The 24463-nt window shown below is 40.5% G+C and overlaps 1 protein-coding gene across 2 annotated transcripts; it reads left to right on the forward strand.

Annotated features, from left to right (window-relative positions):
- The first annotated feature begins 9532 nt into the window (after nucleotides 1-9532).
- On the forward strand, nucleotides 9533-21563 carry LOC101537059 (rano class II histocompatibility antigen, A beta chain-like). 2 transcript variants are annotated; one of them, XM_055126828.1, is made up of 6 exons: nucleotides 9533-9666; nucleotides 12267-12536; nucleotides 16398-16679; nucleotides 19562-19672; nucleotides 20437-20460; nucleotides 21205-21563. In XM_055126828.1, the coding sequence occupies exons 1-6, from the start codon at nucleotides 9570-9572 to the stop codon at nucleotides 21216-21218; spliced, it is 798 nt and encodes a 265-aa protein (XP_054982803.1). In that variant the 5' UTR covers nucleotides 9533-9569; the 3' UTR covers nucleotides 21219-21563. The 2 variants fall into 2 exon arrangements, with proteins under 2 accessions (XP_054982803.1, XP_054982802.1); XM_055126827.1 differs by lacking the exon at nucleotides 9533-9666 and adding an exon at nucleotides 11555-11889.
- The last annotated feature ends 2900 nt before the right edge of the window (nucleotides 21564-24463 follow it).

Below are 24463 nucleotides of genomic sequence, written 5' to 3' on the forward strand. Positions count from 1 at the left end.
ATTTAAAAAACTTTTATTTATTTACTTTTTCTTTTTGGGTCACACCCGGCAATGCACAGGGGTGACTCTTGGCTCTGCACTCTGGAATTACCCCTGGCGGTGCTCACGGGACCGTATGGGATGCTGGGAATCGAACCTGTGTTGGCTGCGTGCAAGGCAAATGCCCTACCCGGTGTGCTATCGCTCCAGCCCCGCCCTTTTTTATTTTAAGACATGTTTTGTAGTTTTCTTTGTATAGTTCTTTTGCCTCTTTAGTTTAGATGATTCTTAGATATTTGATTTTCTGAGGCACAATTATGAATGGGATTTTAAAATATGCCTTTCTGTTGCATGATTTGCATTTATGAAAGACCATTTATAAATGGTCTCTGTGTGCTAATTTTGTAGCCTATTACTTTACTTACACAAACCTATTGTCACTAGGGGGGCCTTTTTGTGTAATCTTTAGTGTTTTCTAGATATGCTTTCATGTTATATGCAAATAATGAGAATGTAAGCTCTTTCTTTCCTATCTGGATGCCTTTAATATATTTTTGTTTCATAATTGCTATGGCAAGTTTTTCCAATACTATATTGAATAAAAGTAGTGAAAGTGAGCAAGTTGTCTTGGTCTGATATTAGGAGAAAGACTTTTAGTTTTCCCCATCCAGTATAATGTCTTCTGTGAGCTTGTGGTAAACGACCTTGACTATATTGAGGGAAGTTCCTTCAATTCCCATTTTATTGAGAGGGTTTTTTTTTTTTATCATGAATGGGTGGTGGATCTTGCCAAATACTTTCTCCACATCTATTGATATGATATGATTTTTTTTTGTATTGAAAAAGTGCATTATATTGATTGATTTGTTGAACCCATTCATGCATCCCAGGGACAAATCTCATTTGGTTGTGGTGAATAAAAATTTTGATGTTATTGGATTTGATTTGCTGCTAGTATTTTGTTGAGGATATTTACATCTATGTGTGTTAGGAATATAGGTCTGTAATTCTCCTTTTTTGTTCTGTCTGCTTTTGATTTTAAAGGTAATGTGTACTTCAATGAAATTGTTTTGGAATGTTTCTGTTTCCTTAATTTCCCGAAAGAATCTGAAAAGTGTTGGCAGTAGCTCTTCTTTCAAAGTTTGAAAGAACTCTCTAGTGGAATCCATCTGAACTTGGGCTTTCATTTTTGGGGAGAATTTTGATTACCATCTTAATTTTCTCAATAGCAATAGGGCTGTTCAGGTATTCCACATCTTCTTGGTTCAGCCTTGGGAGATGATAAGAGTCCAAAAATTCATCCATTACTTCTAGCTTTCTTGTTCCTTGGCATACAGATTTTCAAAGTAATTCTTGGTGATACTTTGAATTTCTCCGACGTTAGTTGTGATATTCTCTTTTCATTTCTAATTTGTTAATTAGGGTTTACTCTCTTTCTAGGTGAGTCTTGCCATCTATCAAGGAACTAGCTCTTGGTTTTGTTAATCTTCTGCATATTTTTTATTCTAATTTATTAATTTTTGCTCTAAATTTAATTATTTCCTTCACCTGCCTACTTTGGGCTCCTTTTGTTCATTGTTTTCCAGTTTATTAAGCTGTGCAGTTAGCTTATTTATGTAGACCTTTCTTCCTTCCAGAAAAATGCTTGTATAGTTATCCTTAATACCATTTTTGCTGTATCACACAGGTTCTAGTATCTATCCTCATTCCTATTTGTTTCTGTGAATCTTTTAATTTCCTCTCTGACCCACTGGCTGTTCAGTAATAAGCTGTTTAGTTTTTAGGTTTTTGAGTTATTTATTCATTTATGTTTGTTGTTAACTTCTATTTTTAGAGCTTCATGTTCTGAGAAAATAATTGATATGATTTATATACTCTTGATTCTATAGAGGTATGTTTTCTAGATTAGCATGTGGTCTATCATGGAGAATGTCACATGCGGCTTTTTAGGGATTAAAAGTCCTATAAATGTCTACTAAGCCCCTCTCTTCCATTTCTTCCTTCATATCCAATGTTTCCTTGCTGAGTTTTAGTCTACTTGACCTACATATTGTGGTAGAGCGGCACTCCAACTATTAATTGTGTTTCTATCGATGTATTCCTTTTAGTCTATCAGCAGTTGTTTTAAGTATTTCACTGGTCCTTCCTTAGGTATATGTATGTTTAGGAGTGTGAGCTCTTACACACACATATGTATTATTATTACCTTAATCATTAAGAAATGACCCTCTCTGTCTCTTATAGCAGTTTTCGTCCTCAAGTCAATTTTGTCTGATACTAATGTGGTCATCCTAGTCTTTTTGTGGGGGTTGTTCTATTGAAATATTGTCTTCTAACCTTTGAGTCTTTGCCCTTACTGCCCAAGTGTGGTTTTTGTAGGCAGTGGAAGATTGGATTTAATTTTCTAATTCATGTTGTCACTCTGTGTCTTGTAGTTGCTGAATTTAAGCCATTGACATTGAGTAAGAGTATTATAATTGAGTTTTGAGTAATATTTCTGTAGCAGTTTAATGTACTTGTTAGATGCATCTTGTCTTACAGTAGCCCCTCTGGTTCCTGTAAAGATGGTTTTGAGCCTATGAAGTTCCTGACCTATTGTTTATCCTGAGGTTGTGTATTGTTCCTTCAAGTCTGAATGAGAAATTTTCAGGGTACAGTAATCTTAGTGAGGTGTTACTTTCATTGTTTAATTGAGGCCTGCCCCCCACTATATTCTGTCATTGTCTTTGGCCTATTGGGGATCATTTGGTAGACCTTCGGTAAATCCTACTGATGCCCCTTTGCATGTAAGTTATTACTTTGATCTAGCTGTTTTTAATATTCTACCTCTATCTATGGTTTTCATCATTTTGGTTGAGGTGTGTCTTGGGGTCATTTTATTTGGATCTCTCTTACCTGGTACCCTTTCGGCTTCCTGGATTTAGATATATGCATTATTCAACTCTGAAACCTCTTAGCAATGATATCTTTGTTACTTCTTCATTTGGGTTATCTTCTGACACCCTGATGATTCTTATGTTGTTACTCTTGAATTCATTCCACAGTTCTCTCTTGTTTTTTTTTCTTTTTGGGTCACACGCAGTGTTGCACAGGGGTTACCCCTGGCTCTGCACTCAGGAATTACTCCTGGCCTTGCTTGGGGGACCATATGGAATACTGGGAATCAAACCCGGGTTAGCCATGTGCAAGGCAAACGCTCTTCCCGCTGTGCTACCGCTCTAGCCCCACCACAGTTCTCTTGTATCCATTTTGTCTGAATCCTTTTCCCATATCCTTCCGTGTTCTGGAGGTTATCTGCATCTCATCTTGTAGCTCACTGATTTTGTCCTCAGCGACTGTGACTGTTTGCCGAAAGCTTCCAGAGAATTTTTCATTTCATGTACCAAAATCTTTTAGTTTCGCTTGGAGTTTCCTCACTTCTGGTCTCACAACCTCTTGTGTTTTATTCATGGTCTGTTCCATTGTTTCTTTGAGCTCCTTAAACATCCTTAACATTTCCATTTTAAAATCTTTACCTGAAAGGTCTGGATTGCACTCGAATATTCGGGTGTTCACTGTCTTTGTTCACTATGTGTGGTGGGGTTCTGTGTGCCTTCTCCATTGTGCCTTTTGCACACTGGGCATGAGTCTCTCCAGATTACTGCTGTGACCTCCACCACCAGGGAGCTCACTGGGTGACCCAGCTCCTTTTGGTGTTCTCTTCATTCCCTGCTGAAGTTATTCAGTGTAACTTTTTTTATTTATCTTGAATTTTTTGCCCTGGCCCAGGGGATCTTTTTCAGTGTGATATATGCAGGAGGAGTGCAATTTCACGGTAGCATTAGAGGCTGTAGGTGGTGGAGTTCACCTACTTTTTGTTTTTATGGGTCACACCTGGCAATGCACAGGGCTTACTCTTGGCTCTGCACTCAGGAATCACCCCTGGCGATGCTCAGAGGATCATATGGGAGGCTGGGAGGCTGGGAATTGAACCCTGGTTGGCCAAGTGCAAGGCAAATGCCCTACCCGCTGTACTATTGCTCCAGCCCCAGAGTTCACCTACTTTTTCCACCATAGTGTTGGTTGAGTTTGTGGTCCTGGTTGGTGCCTCCTCTGTGATCCCAGAGTTAGCTATCTGCTTGTTGCAGCTCATTTTCTGCTTCCCTGATTTATTAAATTGGTATTATTATTATTTGTTGTTGTATTGTTGAATTTTAGAAGTGTTTTATGTATTTGATTTTCTTTGAATCGCTTAGGTTTCTTTATTTTAGGCCTCAACCCCACTTGTCTATTTTTGCTTGTATTTTCTTTGCCAATAGGCTGACTTATTGTAGATTCTTCTGAAGTGAAGTGAGGATCATGGAGACTCTTGCTTATGTTTTTCTAAATGTATTTACACAAACAAAAAAAAGATGATGCCTCTACTATTGTATTAAAATACACTAATGTGGTGGCCAGAGAGATAGTACAGCAGATAGGCTGCTCGTCTTGCATGAGTCTAACCTGGTTCAATCCTTGGCATCCCATACGGTCACCTAAATAGACTAGGAATGATTCCTGAGTCATAGCCAGGAGTAACCTCGGAGCACAGCAAGATCTGGCCTAACCCTCTTCCCTTAACAAAATACACTAATGGGTCATGTCTTAAAAAACAAACAAACAAACAAACAAACAAGCAAACAAACAAGCAAACAAAAACAAGGTCCTATATGTCACTTCTGTTGATTCCTATGTTTATATTTAAGATCATTGACCAAAGATCCTATTTCTTCCTGAATTTTCAGAATGAAGTAGTCTTCCATCCTGAAGGCACAGAGGATATCCCATGGAGAGAGGCTCCTACTCTATCCCAACTCAGATCAGTGATTATTTTTCTAGTCTTCTACTTACTCAGCACACATTTGTTTGTTTGCTTGGTTTTGGGTTTTTTTTTTTTTTTTTTTTTTTGCTACACCAGGTTGTGTTCAGGGCATTTTCCTGACTTTGTGCTCAGGGATCAGTACTGGTGGGGCTTGGGGAACCATTTGGGGTGTTGTATGCTTGGTAAACTCCCTGTTTGTTGTACAACTGCCCCCCCTCCCTTCCCAACCCCCAGCCATCTTAGCACACAATTCTTTCAACTCATTTTTTGATTTTACAGAAAACAGTTACGGCCCTGAGTTTTGTAGTGGTATATAAACAGTGCAGAGAATTCTAGAAGGATGTAGAGAGTGCTGAGTGGCTCAAGAAAACACAGCTGGAAGTAGAGCAACCACAACCCAGAGTCTTTGAGCGGAGATTTTAACCACTCAGAAGAAGGAGTTTAAGATGACACTTTTGTTACTAGTTGTTAATTTTGTGTGCAAATGTCTTAAAGATAGGGAAATCCCCGAATTTTGAAGCAGTTTCTTCTTCTTCTTCTTCTTCTTCTTCTTCTTCTTCTTCTTCTTCTTCTTCTTCTTCTTCTTCTTCTTCTTCTTCTTCTTCTTCTTCTTCTTCTTCTTCTTCTTCTTCTTCTTCTTCTTCTTCTCCTTCTCCTTCTCCTCCTCCTCCTCCTCCTCCTCCTCCTCCTCCTCCTCCTCCTCCTCCTCCTCCTCCTCCTCCTCCTCCTCCTCCTCCTCCTCCTCCTCCTCCTCCTCCTCCTCCTCCTCCTCCTCCTCCTCCTCCTCCTCCTCCTCCTCCTCCTCCTCCTCCTCCTCCTCCTTCTTTTTCTTGTTGGGTTACAGCCAGCGATGCTCAAGGGTTACTCCTGCCTCTGAATTTAGGAATTACTCCTGGCAGTACAGGAGGACCATATGGGATTCCAGAGACTGAACTCGGGTTGGCTGAGTGCAAGGCAAACGCCGTATCCACTGTTATATCACTCCAGCCCTGAAGCACTTTTATCAGAGTGCCAGGACAGAATTGATAAAATTCCTCCCTAAAATAGGCAGGAGGTGTTGGATCAGAGACCTCTGTTCATTCTTAGGTACTTTGAAGTAGTAGTGAAGATGTTCTTGGACCTACCTTCCATGCAGTCACTTCCAGATATGAATTTGATAGTGCTCCATCCCACCATGGTACCATTCTTGTTTTGGAGTTACCCATATTCTGATATATCATTGCTCCTGGAAGTCCAGTAAGACTGGAGAGAGTACAGGGTTTAAGACGCTTGCCTCATAAGCAGCAGACTATAGTTTTATCTACAGCACCACTAGGAGTGATTTCTGAACACAAAGAGAGGTGTAAGACCTGAGTACTGCCTATTGTGTTCCATGTTAGATGCTCTGAAACTGTGTACGCAAAGCAGCAATAACTTACTGCCTTTGTATGCCACTTCTTGTTGGAAATTTCTTGTTGCCTCTTCTCTTGATAATTTGGAGAGGAGATGCCCAGGGTCATGCCTGGCTCTGTGCTCTGAGCACACTTAGTGGTGCTGCATGGGGATTCAGGGGATGACTTTTACGCATTGCTAGGGATTCAAACCAGGGTTGTGTCTGTAGGTGAATGCAAGGAAGATGCCTTAAGCTCCACAGTATCTCTCTGACCCCTTCATTTTTTTCTTTGCTTATAAATTAATTATGTTCTTTCAGATCCTGTACTATATTTTTTGTCTCTGTCTTTAAAATTTTTATTTATTAAAAAATTTATTTTCCTGTGTACTGTTGTTTATTTTTTGACACAAACTTGAAAGAGAGGAAGAAGAAATAAAGAGTGAAAGAAGGAAGAAAGAGAGAGGAAAAAGGTAAATTTTTTTGAATATTGCAGGGTTTGGTACACTGTAAGATATAACAAATATCAAACAGCAGCAATCAATTCACATGTAAATCACATTTCAAATTGAAAATAAAGCTTGTTATCTAAAGTACTATCTACTATCTACTATAAAATCTTTTTTAGGATCCTGGTGTCTGATTGAGTAAAGTTCTGTCTCTATTTGGAGTCATCAGTCTCTACCATCAAAGCCTTTCTTCTGTTTTCTTTCTTCTTCCCTTACATTCTATCTGAATATACATTATTTCCCTTTCATCACTCAAATTTATTTATTTATTTATTTGTGTATCACAATTAATTTTGTTAGCATAACATTTGGTATATATCAATCTTATGTTCGACATTTATGGAGTACATTTTTTAAAATATTTTTTTATTGAATCACTGTGAGATAGACACTTAAAAAGCTGTTCGTGATTAGGTTTTAGTCATACTGTGTTCCAATACCCATTTCCTAGCACCAGTGTCCTCAGTTTTCCTCCCATAACCTCTCATCACCTCCTCCCCCACCCTCTCTCTCACCTTTTGGGCATTGTGGTTTGCAATACAGATACTGAAAGGTTATCAGGTATATGCCTTTGTCTACTTTTAATACTCAGTTCTTGTGCAGAGTGATTATTTCCTACTATTATTGTCACACTGGTCTCTTCTCTATCTTACCTGCCCTCTGCCCCCCTCCACTGTAGTTAATTCCAACCATTGACCAGTCCTCCTAGCCCTTGGAGGACGATCAATGGTTGGAATCAATCACAGTTGATTCCCTGGCCATGGATATGTTTCATATCTTGTTTGTGGTGGTGATTTTAATATTTGTCAAAACGTATTACTTTAAAAGGATGAATTTTACTTTCATAAATTGTATCACATTTTAAAAAGTTATGTCAAAAAAGTCCTGTATTTAATGAGTTAGGAGTGTGCTTTTTATGCTTAATAATTATGTTTAAAAGCTGATTTAAAATTATTACATAGTAGATTTATGCATCTGGAACTGTGATTTCAATTTCAATTCCTAGCAAAATGCTTCTCTGTCCTCTATTTTAAGAGAAGGAACTAAAGCACAGAAGAGGGGTAGGAAAAGGAAGAGGGAGATATTTATTGCCTAATTTACTATTTCTTGCCAAGAGTTGATCCAATCACTTTATAACCATTTAGCTCTGTGATCTTTGGAGAAAGGAAACTGATACATTATTATATTATTATCATTATTTTTAGGGGGCCACATTCAGCAGTGCTTAGAGCTTACTTCTGGACTTGCACTCAGGGATCACTCCTGGAAGGACTCAGGGGACCAGATAGGGTACAGGGGATTGAAGGCAAGTACTGTACCCAGTCCATTAATTGCATTATTTAAAAAAATTGATAATATGTTATTTGGTACTTGGTGTTGGCACAATGCAATCTGAAACTTAAATCTTTGAACCTTCACTAGCACTATTCAGAGCCCAGGAAATGTTTCTTTACATTTTTTGTTTCTTCAAAACAAATACTGACAGTTTCTGGGTTGTGCCTCTGCTGACAACAGGTGAAGCTGCTTTATGACTTGGGAAGATTTACGATGATGAAGAGCTTATAGAAGTAAAGCCAACTGAGTTTTCAAATATTTTCATTTAAAAAACAGAAATGCAATAGAGTTTCTGCATAATGAATCACTTGTCGGCCAGGTTAGGTGTCCATTGTTTTTACTGATTTATTTTTTTGCTGATTTCTTGCTGCCCATACTAACCTGATATACACGACAGAAATCTTGCATTATGAAACCAGTTACATTGCTCTTTTCATACATAAATATCTAGATCTAAAATGCATGAAACATGATTGCTAATTCACAGTTGCCTGAGTCAAAAAGAGATTCAATAATTTAACTCTTACAAAACACATTGCTGAGAAAACAGCTACTTAAACCATTTTCTTCTAAAAACTCTGCTCTTCTCACAACTTAAGTTTTCTTAGAGTGTCTAAGAAATGGAGGTGAACATTTCTGTCACAATATTGGTTTCTTCCTGAATTATAATCCTTGTTGATTCTCTTATCAAAAAAATAGGTTTTATATTTTATATTCCTATTTTTTATAAGAGAACCAAACAGGGATCATAATTCAGGAGGAAAACGATATTGTGACAGAAATGTTCACACTCAGGATAGGAGAGGCAGGTTGAAAGCAGACTATAGATTGAACATGATAGTTACCCAGTATCTCCATTCAAACCATAACACCCAAAAGGAGATAGAGAACATTAAGGAATTCCCTGTCACAGGGGAGGGGAGTGGGGGGCACCGAACAGCATGAAGGGGGAGGGAGGGACCCTGGGGCCATCGATGGAGAAGAATGGGCACTGGTGGAGGGATGGGTACTCGAGTATTGTATGACTGTAACACAGGCACAAAACTCTGTAACTGCAGCCTCACGGTGACTCATTAATAACAAAAAATAAAAATTAGAAAAATATATTTTATGTTATATATTATATAATAAAAATATAAATATAAAAAATAGGTTTTAAATAAATCGCACAAAACTATATGCTTGAATTATTTTTTTTTTGGTGCCTTAAACCCCTAATGTATTCACTCTTTAAATCATCTATCACTGAGAGAAAATCTTTATTTTGAATGGTGTGATTTGCTGAAGATAAATACAAAGCTGAAGCACCACTGCTGGTGCTGGATCCGGCACTGTTGGAAAGCATGTCTGCCTAGAGACAAATGACGTGCTTTGAATCCAGTGCTGATTGGTTCCTTAGCTAAGTATTCTCCAATCCTATGGTGCAGGAAAGCCTTCATAGGTTTTTTAATTCTTTGAAGTCAGTACAGTTTCATTAGGTGTGAGCTGTGTTGACTAAAATAAGTTTTTGTTTTCTCCTCAGATTGTGTGTTGGAAGATGGCTCTGTGTATCCCTAGAGGCCTGGGAATAGCAGCTGTGATGGTGATTCTAGTGGTGTGGAGCACTCCGGTGACTGAGGGTGGAGACACTCAAGGTAAGTGCAGACCCCATAGTCACTGCCTTGGGGGAAAGGCGATGAGGGGCCTTTGGGTTTGAGGGGGGGGGGGATCTTTGATCTTAGCATACAATCTTTATTACAAATTTCCTCTTTGGAAAAGAGAGCTGTTTTACATTCTTATTTTAATTGCAAAGTGAAGACAATCCTCATTTCACAGATTTAAATCTGGGGCTGTTCAGGAGAGCAGACAGGACCACTTCGGAGTGTTCACTGACAGCAAATACAGGATAAGATGGGTTTTTTTTAAACCAATGATTTACTTCAGAGAACACAGGATGTGTGATTTTAGGGTCCCCCTACACCGTGCTTGAACTAAATGCTGTGGGATTTTAGGTTGGGGAAACACAGGGTTGCAGTAGTCTCAGGTGCTGAGGAGAGGGGCTTTGCATTTCTGACTGAGTGCAGGGCCCATGGAAGCAAACTCAAGGTATCTGAGTGTACTTGACCCCCGATAGGGACTTTGGAGTATTCGGAATTTTGTGGTCAAACAGGGAATTGAGTGAGATTCAGAGACTTGAACTGAAAATGCACTAAATTTGGAGAAAGGAGAATCCAAAGAAGGAAAGTAATACATTCTGAGAAACCATTTTAGACAGCATTAATATCTTGATACAAGTTCACTGTCATCCCGTTGTTCATCGATTTTCTCGAGTGGGCACCAGTAACATCTCTATTTCTCTCCACCCTGAGAGAAGCTTCTCCTTACTCCTCTGTCCCAACAATTGGAGGCTCTTTCAGGGTCAGGGGAATGAGACCTATCGTTACTGTCTTTGGGATATAGAATACACCACAGATAGCTTTCCAGGCTCTGCCCGTGTAGGCAGGATACTCTTGGTAGCTTTCCAGGCTCTCTGAGAGGTATTTATATATCACTGTAATTTTGTAATTATAACATTATATAGCTATAATGATATAATTTTGTAATTATATCACATAATTTCAAAGATACATGAGAAAAAAATTAAATATATTAAAAAGTAAAAAAACACAAAATATTGAGGGCAAAATAATATAATAAAAATTATATTAACTGAACATCCTTTAAAATATGCCTCATAACTCTCAGGAAAATATGACTGAAATTAGTGCATATGCTTACCTTTCCTCTTTATCAAAAAAGTACATTAATGGAATACTATGTAACTCTGAGAACAGATAAAATCATGCAGTACTCTGCAATGTGGATAGAATTGAAAGATATTATGCTGAGTGAAGTAAGTCAGAAGGAAAATGACAAGCACTGGATAAAAGCACTCATCTGTGAAATATTGTGAGATAATACAAGAAAAAAATATTGAACAATGTCGCACCCTTTGCCAAGGACTGTAATACTGAGAAAAAAAAAAACCCTCAAGAAACAGGAATGGGAGATAATAATGACCTGGGTAGAGGGAACATAAGAACAGTAGTGGAGAGTTGTGGACACTTTCCAGGTAACAGGGTGCAGTAACTTTGTATGGCAATATCATATGCTTTGACACGAATGTATCCATCTAACTGAATTATAATAAGTGTATAAAAATATTCTCAAGACTCTAGCTATGTATAATTGAGATTACTTTATTATTGTTTAATTAAAAATAATCATTTTCATTTGCCATAGAGTATGTAAATCGCTACAAAATTTTGTTTTGCTTTGTTTTGTTTTGGGCTGCACCAAGCAGTATTCAGGGATTATATTTGTGCTCAGAACTGACCCCTGAGGGACCATATGTGGTTACAGGCATCAATCCAATGCTGGTGGTATGCAAGGGAAGCACCTCAGCCCCCAGTCCCATATTTTAAAATAACTTTAAAAATTTAACTTATTTTTACAATAGTGTTAATGTTAATCTCATATTTTGTGATACAAATTAGTTTTCAATTTTTTCTAACTCTCTATGTGTAGGTCTGACATTTTTTATGCAATTATGCTTATGGGGAGTTTATTCAAATTAATCTACACAAGCTCGTAATTAGCATAGTTTAATCGGAATCCAATTGATCTAATCAGGAATCTTGTGTTCTTTTCAAAAAGAAAATAATCCTTCCTACGCCTCTGGCTGTGCAACCCTTTCTATTCTGACAGAAACCGGTGGCGCTCTGGCTGAGGAGAGATGCGAAGGGAGCCCCTTGCCAGGAACCAGGGAAACATCCTTGTCAGGAAAGGGACGGGATTAATTTTACATTTCTGGTCATTTTCTTGCAAGTCGCGCTCAGGTGGCTCCTTGTGTCTGAGGTTCCTGGGGTCTGGGGGGAAACGAATTTTCCGTCGGGGTCCCTTTCTCTAACCCCGGGGGCCCAGACCGTCAGTGCTTCTCCCTCCTTACACTCGGGGGTCCCAGGACTGTCCCAGACAAGCTTCCCCCAACCCCCACCCGAACTCGGCCCAGGACACCTTCGGGCAGGCCTGGAGTCCAGGAAGGAGGCGCCGGGGCCCGGGGGTCTGCGGGTGTCGGGAGCAGGTTCTGGTCCGGGCGGGCTCTCGGGCTCGGGCTGGGTTCAGGGGTTCGGATCCCATCCGCCTACCCGCGGCCCGGAGTGGCCCGTCCGGCCCGTGGGTCCCCGCCCGGCCTGACGCGCGGTGACTCCCGCAGGGACTGTCGTGCACCAGTTGAAGGGCCTGTGCTACTTCACCAACGGGACGCAGAGGGCGCGGCTCGTGCAGAGATACATCTACAACCGCGAGGAGTACGCGCGCTTCGACAGCGACGTGGGGAAGTTCGTGGCGGTGACCGAGCACGGGGAGCAGGACGCCGAGAACTGGAACTCACAGAAGGACATACTGGAGCTGAGGCGGGCCGAGGTGGACACGGTGTGCAGACACAATTATGAGATAGACATCCCCACGGCCTCGAGCCAGCGAGGTGAGCGCAGGGCGCGGCCGCGGGCGCGAGTCTCGGCCGGGGGTCGGGCGGGGGCGCACCCGGACCCGCGCGGAGCCCGAGGGGCCCGGCAGGAGCGTGTCCGCGGGGAGAGGCGGGGCCCGGGGGCCTTAGGGGACTCGCTCCCGCAGCCCGGAACCTTCCCGCAGGGCGCCCCGGAGCTGCCCCGTCTGACGCTGCTCTCAGTCCAGTAACAGTGTTAATGATTAAGCCAATTCCTCACCGAGTCTTGAAACCCTCAGTACATAAAGCCATTAAGTTCTTTCCGCCATCTGTGGTGGAGACAAAATCTCCTCAAAGCCAGTTCTTACCGGAAACCGTGTCTGGTCTGTTCCTAAAAACAGGAATTATCTTTGAGGTGCTGTTACAGCATGCGCGCCACCAGAGGGCAGAGTCTTCCCCCCTTCCACCCCTTTGAGAGTCTATTACTCCCTGTTATTCAATGTTAATAGGTGTAAAATAATACTCTTTAATGAATCCGAAAGTTCACAGATTAATCATTGTTTTCAGCGCAAGCCCACCTAACTTTAAGCTGTTTCTCCTCCTTTGCTTTCTTCTGACTACATCCTAAAGTTAACTATACTTAAATATTTATTTCTATTCTTTTGAGTAAGTTCTCATTTTTCTCACAAATGGGTGCCCTATTTTATTTTTTACCCAAATCTGTAAAGAAAAACATATTTTATAAATCCATAGACCTTACTACAATTCTAGTCAGACGAGAAAACACAACCCAAATTAGAGTGAAAGGCCTAATTTAAAATTTTGACTGAGATGGCCAGCTGCCTCTAACAGTGTGAAATCCTACTTATACTTCCATGCTCACATTATGTTCTCAGTATCCAAAGTAGCCTCTGCAAAAATCTCAAATACAGTTTTACTGAAAACATTCATGATTGCAAAAAAACATCAGCTAGGGGCCGACAGGGGGAAGAGCCCCTGCAGCTCTCCCCATTGCCCCCCCCCCCCCCTTCAGGGGTTTGGTCTGGGGCCATTCCCAAGCCATTCCTGACAGTCAGCAGACAAAATACCCCTTAAGGTGTTTTTCTTCTTTCCTCAGTCCAAACACTCATTTAACATCTTAATACTAGTTATTTTTGTATGGACATAGCAAGAGATACATTGAGGCTTGCAAGGCAGCTCTCCTGGCAACAGCTTACCACAGACTCAGACTACAGCACTCAAGTCAGATTAATCATTCCTACCCTAACAGGGTCTGAATCAAGTTATTACTTTTTGGATCATGACAGCATTTGTTCATGACCAAGCTCTTAACTCATAGTTAAGCATTAGACACTTTGGTCAGGCTCATCTCAATGCCAGGGTAGTACACAACTCACCACTTACCCTGGGTCAGTCTCCTTGGGAGACTCCTCCCAGCACCCTGCTTTTGAGGGCGCTAGGAAGTAAGGGAAACTGAGGCTTAGGTCTAGAGAACAGATGCCCAGGAGGAAAATATCATGTAGAGACAAATGACTCCCAGGTTATAAAAGCATAGCATTTGCTACAGTCTTCCTGTGTCCATACAAAAGGACATGGCTCTGAATAAACTACACAAAGGACTCAAGGAGAAGAGACAAAGAATATCTATAAGTCAACAGAACACAAAGAAAGAAGCTATAAATAAACACAGAGGGATGGGAGCACTGTGATATGAACAACCCAATAAACCTAAACTACCTGAGGCTATGTTATCCTACACATGATGATAATGTCTGACTGCAAAATAAGAAATCTTGTTTTTTAAAATTGAATCACCATGAGATACAAAGCTGTTCATGATGAGGCAGTTTTAGGCATACAATGTCCCATCCCTCCACCAGTGTACATTTCCCACCACCAAAGTCACCAGTTTCTCTCCTGCCCCCGACCCCTCCATGTCTAACAGCAGTCACTTCCCCACTCCCTCTCTGTCTCTCTGTCTCTGTCTCTCTCTGTCTCTGTCTCTCTATTTCTCTTTCCCTTTACCCTTTTGGGCATTATGGTTTGCAATACAGATATTAAAAGGTTTGTTTGTTTCTTTATCTATTTTACCATCTACTAACCACTGTATGATCATGGCATGGGAGTGATAGCACAGCGGGTTGGGTGTTTGCCTTGCACGTGGCGGGCTGGGGTTTGATTCCTCTGTCCCTCTCGGAAAGCCCAGAAAGCTACTGAGAGCATCCCACCCGCATGGCAGAGCCTGGCAAGCTTTCCATGGAGTATTCAATATGCCAAAAACAGTAACAACAAGTCTCACAATGGAGACGTTACTGGTGTTTGCTGAGCAAACCGATGAACAACGGGAAGACAGTACAATACAGTACTTACTGTATTGTAAGCAATACAATACAATATATTGTATTAAATATATTTATTACAATATATAAATATATTTATTACAATGTAATAAATATATTTATTACAATATATTGTAATAAATATATAATTTATATTGTATACAATATAAATATTGTAAGCAATACACCTTACTTACTTACCATGTAAGCTCTACTACTGGCTTAGCTTCAGAGATCTGTAAATAAATCTCGGAAGAGAGCAAAAGCCACAGTTGATCTTGGACCTGTGCATGCTGAACAGACTGTGGTAAATCAGAGGGGTGCAGCTCAGCCTGGTGCCTGCCCATGCAGAGACTCTGGCAGCTGCTTGCTTCTATAATCCAAAATCAAAGCCATACCATTGGCCTGACTCCAGTATCTCAGGACAGATCTCACCGAAATATAATCTACTGATGGGCATGTGGGTTTTGTGACTGAAATTTCCAGGTTTTCTCAGAGTTGGGATGGACTATCTCCCCCCACCTCCCTGTACTTCTGAAACCTCAGCAGTCACATACACACCCCAAAGTTGCCACCCAGTTAAAAATCTACTCCAATCTTAACATCCCGACAAATATATTGAATGCCCTGAACAAATATGATGTTTAGTACCTGTGCTGAAAACCATAATGTACAAAAGGATAAGACAGAGAGGAAGAAGGAAATTGCCTCTCATAGAGGGAAGCTGTGGCTGGTGTGTGGGATGTTGGGGTATAGTGGAAAGAAAACAGGGGAGATATGGTGGGAAATGTGTACTGGTGGACGGATGGGTGCAGGATAATTTTATAACTGAAGCCCATTTATTAACAGCTTTGTAATGATCTACCTCATGGATATTCAGTTAAAATATTTTTAAAAGTAATGTGGAGTTCATACTTGCTTGCCTCAGCTTAATGACTGGTTGAATAAATAGTAGTACTCCTGCATTAAAAAAATAAAGATCATTCATATTTGAAAACTGGCTTTGCATTAAAATATTATGTAATTGGAGGGATTTAGCATTATACTTCTCTATGCAATGCTAACCACTATGTACCTATTTTTAATTCTCAGTTTATGTCACTATTCCTTGAGTAACGAGAGTGTTGAATGTCTCATGGCAGTAGGAGAAAGTCAAAATTGCTATTGTCCTCTCTACTTGGAGGAGCACTGGGACTGGCACAACATTGTGTTATATCCTAGTTCACACTAGAGACTAGAATTGGTCCTGATGTAAGGAAAAAGATGTTCATGTTTATCATAAAATATTATCATATGACCTATGTATTTTGAAATATATCATTTAAAAGTGCTTTTATTTTTTTTAAATGTTTAGTACCATCAGAGAAACTCAGTCTCTTGGCACTGTAAACTAACTGATGTGTTTATTGAACGTAACAAAGTTGACTAAGCTTGAACAAATCAAATGTTTGGAATCTAGGGATTTTTCACCTTGGTGTCAAGGAAGGACTCAACCCCTTGGAATGATTTGCTGCCTGGTCTCTATCTCAATGTGTGTTTTTCTGTCTGTTGCTTTTCTTAGCGCAACCTAAGGTGACCGTCTACCCATCCAGGACAGAGGCTTTAAACCACCACAACCTGCTGGTCTGTTTGGTGACAGATTTCTATCCAGATCAAGTCAATGTTCGGTGGTTCCGGAATGAACAGGAGGAGACAGCAGGAGTTGTATCCACCCCACTTATTAGGAATGGGGACTGGAGCTTCCAGATCATGGTGATGCTGGAAATGACCCCCCAGCGTGGAGATGTCTACACCTGCCAAGTGGAGCACCCCAGCCTCGAGACCCCTATCACAGTGGAGTGGCGTAAGAGACAGTTTGTTTCCTGTCACCATAGGCCTCTCAAGTCAGTAGGCAGATCTTCTCCTTACCTAGTTAATTTTATTCTTTATTTCTTTTTTATATGCAACTTAATTTTAAACACTGTTTATAATTTACAAACTAGTTCACAAAATAGTTCTTTCAGGTATTCAAATTCCAAACCAGCACCACAGCCAATGTGCTGTTGCTTCCACCGATGTTCCCAGCTTCCCACCCACCTCACAAATCCCTTCCATTAGCTGGCATAACACACTTTGCTTTATATTGATAGTTTCAACTCATACCTCATAATGGTGCTGTTAAAGTCATGACCTGAGGATTTCCTGAGCTGGTAGGTGGTAGTTGAGCTTTCTGTCTGATTGGTTTCACTCACTGAGCTCAATGGCTTCTATACAATTTCCCCATGTAATTTTTTGTCGGTTCTGTGAAGTTTGGACATGTCACATGGTAGGTGGCAACATGCTTCAGGAGCTTTGGAACTCCAGTGTCTACTGGCATATCTCTGAGATCAGTTGTGAAGCTGGGTTGTTTCTCTTGTGGTAGTGGAAACTGGCTACAATGGGTGGAGCACTGGGCTTGGTATGGTGGGGACACTCTCTGCCAACACCCCATTAAGGCTCTAGGGATCTGCACCACGGGGAGGCTGTACCTACCTGGAATAAGTCAACTGCCAGTGTGTCTCTGAAGTCAGTCACAAAGCTGGACCTTTTCTATGATGGTGATTGGAACCTATGGTGATTATTTGTTTGTTTGTTTATTTATATATTTATTTATTACTTTTATTGAAATACGATATGAGCAATTACAGAGTTTGGTTTAAGTCTCGGTCATACAATGATGAAACACCCAACCCTTCACCAGTGCATATTTTCCACCACCCAAAACCCCAGTATCCTCCCATCCCACACCCTCCCCCCTGTGTGGCATACGATTTTCATGTTACTCTCTCTACTTTGATTGCATTCAACATTTTGACAACAGATCCAGCATTATTATTTGGGTTTTTCCCCCAACACTCAGATCTGCTGAAAAGGCAACATTAGACAGTTTCTTTTCTATTGCTGATTATTAATTGCATATGATGATGTGCGGCTGCATTAGCAGCTGCACTATTTTGGAATTCTGAAGTTTTAATAATTAAATCTTTAATAATTAAATCTAGAGGGATTTCTGCCAAAAGTTGCTGTGTTCCAAACTTTGTTTCTGAGTCTCTGGGATCATGACTGATAAGCAGCTCAATCAGTAGCCAGAGGGCTCGTTTGTGGGCGGCAACTCGGGGTCTTGAAGGGAGGGGTGGGGGGAGGGAAGAGCCGGCTCCACCCCCATCCCATAGGCTCCAAGTTCCTCATTACTAGCCCTTGCCTGGCTGTCCCTGGCCTCTGGAAGCTGGCATCGGTGACCGAACTGCCTGGGGAAACAGGTCAAGTCATGACTCATTCCTACCTGGGGTGGTCCAGTGCTGGAAACCTAATGCACAGTCCGGATGCATTTCTACCAAAGGCCACTGGGTTCCATGCTTTGTTTCTGGGTCTCTGGGATCATGGCCAATAAGCAGCTCCATCAACAGCCAGAAGGCTCATTCATGGGCGGCAACTTGGGGTCTCGTAGAGGCAGAGTGTAAAAGCCTGGGCCGCCCCCATCCCATAAGGCCCTGCATTCCTCATCACTGTGGGCCACTCCCTGGCTGTCCCCTGGCCTCTGAAAGATGGTAGTGGGGACCAAGCCTCCAGGGGAAACAGGCCAAGGCATGAAACCCATTCCCACCTGGGGTGTCTGGAGTCAGAAACCTAATGCATATTCCAGACACATTTCTGCCCAAAGCCGCATGTTTGATATTCAGCAATACAATGATTGATTACCCATCCCTCCAACAGTGCAAACCTTCTGCCACCAGTATCCCCTCCTTTTCCATTTCAGTTTTTACTCTGCCTCTACAGCAGACAGTTGTTCAGATACTCTTTATAGTTTTGGGCATTACATTTTGCTTAGATATTCCCAACACCATCCAAGCCTGCCTTCTAGGGGCAGATGCTAGATCATCTATTTTCCATTGCTAACTTTGCATATCAGGAAAGGTCACGCAGCTGCATAAGCAGCTGTATGGTTCAAAGAAATAGTCCTGGTCCCTACATACCAGATCCATGCTTGTAGAAGCTCCTGGTTGCTGGGATTCCATCTGGAGAAGGTGGGGAGGTGGTACCTGCTCCACTGGGGCACCCTGGTGATATCGGCTCGGTTTGGGGCCCGAAGCATTCTCCTGTGTTGCGGAGCCCGCTGGCCAGGATTCTTCACTGCTGAGTGAGGCAAGATGGCGCCAGGAGCAGGTTGAGGGGTGACCTCCGGGGTCAGTGGCAGGCTGGGAACAGGGATGAATCTGCCCAGTTCCAGTGCCCCCATGCAGTTCAGAGAAATAGTGCTCGTCCCCACATACTGGGCCTGTGTTGATTTTTTATTTCAGGCATCATTAGTGAGAGTTGGATGGAAGTCACAGGAAACTTGATTACAAGAGCATCAGAATAATTATGTTGTCATTTTCTTTCCAGGTGTTAGGGAGATTACTCCACATATTGCAGCCCCAGAACCAGGCTCTTATAGTTCTGAACCATTGACTATTAGAGTTGGTGACTGGGGCCTTAGTGTCTAAGGTACATCAGGGAGCAAGAATCCATGCCCCAATTCTTCTCTCATGAGCTCACTATATCTAAGAAGTTAGTAGGGGGGCATTCCATCTTGTAGGGAGTGTTGCAAATGAAAAGCAAGGTTCTTCTGACACCTCTTCTTTTCTATCTCAAGTTAAACTCTAGATCCTTAGCAGAGGACCTCATGGGGTGTGGGGCAAATGCTGACATTCAGGCTTTGCTTCCTAGGAGCCCAGTCTGAATCTGCCCGGAGCAAGATGCTGAGTGGCATTGGAGGATTTGTGCTGGGGTTGATCTTCCTTGGACTGGGCCTCTTCATTCGTCACAAGAACAAGAAAGGTAAGTTACTCCTGGAAAATGAGGATAATAAGCTATGCATCCATCTGTCTATGCATGGAGACTCTGCCTCCAGATTTGACCCTTTTTCTCCTGACCATGAAAGGAAGGTGGCCATGCTGGTGGTGAAATGAGTCAGAACAGCCTTGCTGGAGACTTTGGAGTCTGATTTGGATAGTTAAAGGTAGCCATGTAACATGTAGAGTATGTTCTAGGACTTTCCCACTCTCCATAGTCTCAGTGGCGTCTTTATAAAATCTTTTTTAAATAAGGCTCAGCTCCTGTTACCTACCCTCATGTAGAGGTGTGGTGTATGTAATATGTAAGCTCTAGAGTCAACAATACTGTAAGCAGGAGATCCATATTACAACCACCAAACTTGAAACTGTGCCTGTCTTGGTGACAGCCTGCTGAGTGGGAGGGAACCTGGGGACATTGGTGGAGGGAACTTGACTCTGGTGGTTGAATTGGTGTGGAATATGATATGCTTGAATTCTACTATAAACAACTTTGTAAATAATGGCAACTTAATAATAATAAAAAAATGGAAAGAAAAAATAAAGATTGGAACATTGACTTCTAGTGGCAGTTTTATTCCTTGGATGGGGGTGTGGTCGGAGATTTAGTTTCTGAGAGTTAAGTTCTTGTAGCAGATGGCTAGGGAGAATAAAAATCTAGTATGTTCCAAACTGCACTTCTGGTTGGGGTAAATGAGAAACTGTCTATTTGAGTAATGTAACTTTTCTCTGTATAACTTCCTTTTGTAGGACCTCATGGGCCTTTGCCAACAGGTACTCTCTTTTTTCTCTGATGTAAGGTAGATTTGGGGGAAGGAATAGTAAAGGAGGAAGCAGTGTGAGTGATCTCAAATTGTGACATATTTCCCCTTACAAAATCAACAGTAGAGATTTATACTTAGTTTCTGTAGAAATTCCTGAACTTGTTCTCTCAAAAGACGACAGGATATTGCTGGGTTCTTTGTTCTAAGCTTGCAGTCAGAGATACAGCTTGGGTGTTGGATATCAGGATTTTGCCTACAATGTGCCACATATTGGTGGCTACTTCCTTTGTTAAAAATGAGTGAATTTGGGGGTGGACAGATAGTATACAGAGTAGAGTCCTTACCTTGCATGCTAATAACCTGGTTTGTATTTCTAGTATCCCATATAATCTCTGTCCTTAGCTGGGTGTGATCCCTCAGCAGAGCTCTAGGAGTAAGCGTTGAAAACTGTTGGGTATGCCCCCAACTAAAAAAAAGTGAAAGAGGCTACTAAGTGGGGAAAAGTCGAGTTGTAGTTTGATTTACAAAAAAAAATTGAAATATTCATGATCTTCAGTAAGATAACTTCTCTGCTTCCCACACATCTGAGCTGATCTGTTAGTATCATTTAGATGACTTGGATCTTAACTCAGATGTCATGGTGGGTGAAGACCATGTGACATGTCCCTCAGCTTTCTCGATCTGATTTCTCTAAGGGGAGGAAAGAGGTTCCAATCCTCAGGGTGCACTATGTTCATCACTCTCTCTTCTACAGGGCTCCTGCACTGACTCCTGAAGGTCTCCTGAAGAGCTTTGATGGATACTTCTTTCTCCTCTTCTGTAATGCCTGCCTATAACTGTTGATAATTCCCAGTTGCCTGCAAGTATGCCTCTCTGAGATTGGAGTCCTCTGACTCTGAGACAATCATTAGATCACTTCCTGTCATCACTCCTTGGAGAGACTGGCTGTGAAGTTTCATCCTGCACTGACCCCAAAGTCTGTTTGTGCTTCAGCAATGAAGCCAAGGGCTTTTTCTTTCCCATTGTCTGTCAATAAACTGTTCAAGAGAAGCACATGAAACCATCTATCTGGCTGTAGAACTTTCCCAGGATTAAAGACAATTATGAATAGTATATATCATGAGTTTTCTAATTTATGCTATTTATAGATTTTAAATTGATATAACACCATATTAGTTTTGGAGATATAACAATTATTTGATATCTATATATTATGTAAAATGATGTTAAACTATCTAGTTAATGTACATCAACATGCTTTAAAATATACAAGTTTATTAACAACAATCACCGTGATGTAAATTTTATGACCAAAACTTTAATTATCTCAAAATTGGAAGTGCCCATCATCCACTAGGTTTCAAGAGGCCAAGTTTTGGAAAGATGTTTACTAATCTGGATCACAAATTGCCTTTTAAGAACTTTTCTAAGGAGGAGCTCTAAGTTATGTCAACATCAATTGTAGCTTTGTTAGAACTAATGGTACAACTATTTTGAAATAAAACATTTTATCTATTTACGTTTTAAATACTTACAATAAATATTTTAATTAGTTACTTTTTAATAGTTACAATAGTGTTAACTTTCATGGTTTTATAGGAATGAAATTAAGCACCTTCACCACCATTTAAACATCCCAGAACCTCAATCCCTGTCCTGATATGGCTTCTAATCCACTTTCCTTTCACCGTCTCCCCACAATCCTTGCTACTTTCCTTTACTTTCTGGCTTCCACACTCCCTCTAGATTTAAAATTTCAGTTTTGCAAACAAATGAGAATTCTTTGTCTTCATTCACTATCAATTCCTCTATTTTTGAGAAATAATTAATTTCTACATTAGGTCTTTTTGGTTTTTTTGAAGAAAACACGCATATATGCACACACATACAGAGTGGGTTTATAGTAAGCCATGAAGTGCATGCAAGTATTTGCAAAGGTTGCATTAATAATAGGCCCACTTAGTATACATTTTTAAATATTTTAATAAAAAATACACAAAATTTCATTGAAAAAAGGAAATATGTAAGAAGATAGTTGAAAAAGAGAAATTGCTAATGGAAAATAAATATTTGCAGACTTGGTTGTTCATTCTCATTAGCAATTAGAGAAACACAAGCAAAACATATAATGAAAAACTACTCATGTCCTCCAGACAGGGGGAACACAAGAAAATCTAAGAGGAAGGTGAGATAATACAATGTTTATGGCACATGACTCATACGTAGTCAACTCAGGATTGAACCAAGTTTCTGCACGCTCTCCTAAGCATCACTGGGTGTGGCTCTAGAGGCCCTTAAACACTGCTATGTGGCTTGAAATCTCTGGGACCACATATCCTGAGTGGTATCGCATCAGTGGGCCCTTGTCTTGAATCTCCAGCTCTGTCTTCTGAGATCATGAGATGGTACTTTAGATGCCCTGAGGAATCCACTCCTCAAAAAAAAAAAAACTCTAAAACATCAAAAACTGCCAAGAATTGAGTTCTTGTGTAAATGGTTCATGAGAGTGTATACAGAGAAAACCTATTTGAATAACAGTTTGAATCTAAAATTTAAAGTTGAACATAGGCATACTAATAATTTGCAATCCTAGAGCTTCCAAACAATTCCAATATCAGTACAATCCAGCTGAAAAATACAGAATCAAATCTCCAAAATATATAAAAAGGAAACAGTGTCAGTAACTCTAAAGATCCCCAGATTAGATGGGTAAGTGCATAGTTGTGCCATCCAAAAATATAATCCACAATAGAATAAAATAAGTGAACAGCTTCTGTCGAAAAGATCTGTGAGTAGCCTCCTTAAACATAATGTTAGGAAAAGAAGGAAGAAAATTCACATTTATTTATGGGAGATTTAAGGGAGGAAATACTTATCTACGTTGTATATGGCCACATTCACAGATTATACAAACTTGACTAAAGCAAAACTAGATTAAGTGGGTCATAATGAATGTACTTGTGGGAAGTAAACATGGTGTCATGGTATCTTTTGATTAATAGTTATTTTGGACTAATTATTGACTTTTTGATATTTCTAATGTTTGTTAAACTTGACATATATATGCTTGATATCATATCTTTATTATGCTATTTTTCAAAATATTGTACAAGAGTGGGAATGTAAGGATATGGAGAGATAGTACAGTGTTTACCTTGCATATGGTCTATCTGCTTCAGTCTCTGGCACTCCATATAGTCCCCGAGTTCTTCCTGGAGTCATCCCTGCGTGCCGGGTCAGGAGTAGTAAGTTCTTAGCACTGCTGAATGTGGTACAGAAAAACAAAAACAGAAACAAAACCCAAATGCATAAGAAAAAAAATAAATTCTAGTATTTAAAAAATGAAATGAAGAGGTTTGTGTAATGATGTCACACAAAATTTGGGATTTAGGGGATACTAAATAATAGTTCTTTGTTTTTGTATCTATCACTCTATGGTCCAAACTCTAATCTGAGCACTTTGTGCAAACTCAGAATTAGTAATAAACACTCCCTGTATTAGTTCCCTACTCAGTTTTAAGTAAAAATCTCATACCCTGTAATGTTATCACTCTCATTCCTTGGGTAAAAAATTGTGTTTTTCAGATAATGAGACTGCAGAGACCATTGTTATCCTTTTTTTTAAAAAAAAAAAACACCTGAATCTAATAGTCAATGAGTATCATGTGGCCCAGAAAGTAACTTGGACTGAAAATGTTTTTAATTTATTTCCTTTCTGAGATTTCTTAATACTTGTCCAGTGGCTGCACTGGCATTTGTCTTGCTTCTGGCATAGAAATGTAGCTTTTCCTTTTTCTTCCATCTCTGAGACCAAAAGTGAGAAACTGTATTTCCTACCCTTGGAGAGATTGGGAAAAAAGAAATCTAGTAGAATTCTTCTCTGTGGAAGGAAAAGTCTAGATTCTGATAGGAGACATTTGAAGACTCTTTCTAGTATTTGGTTATAGTGCAACACACCTGGCCGCAGTTCTCAGAGAGCTAGGCAGTTCCCAGATCTGGGCTCTCTGAAGAGA

This window comes from Sorex araneus, chromosome 2 (assembly GCF_027595985.1).
Source record: "Sorex araneus isolate mSorAra2 chromosome 2, mSorAra2.pri, whole genome shotgun sequence".
Lineage (NCBI taxonomy): Eukaryota > Metazoa > Chordata > Mammalia > Eulipotyphla > Soricidae > Sorex > Sorex araneus.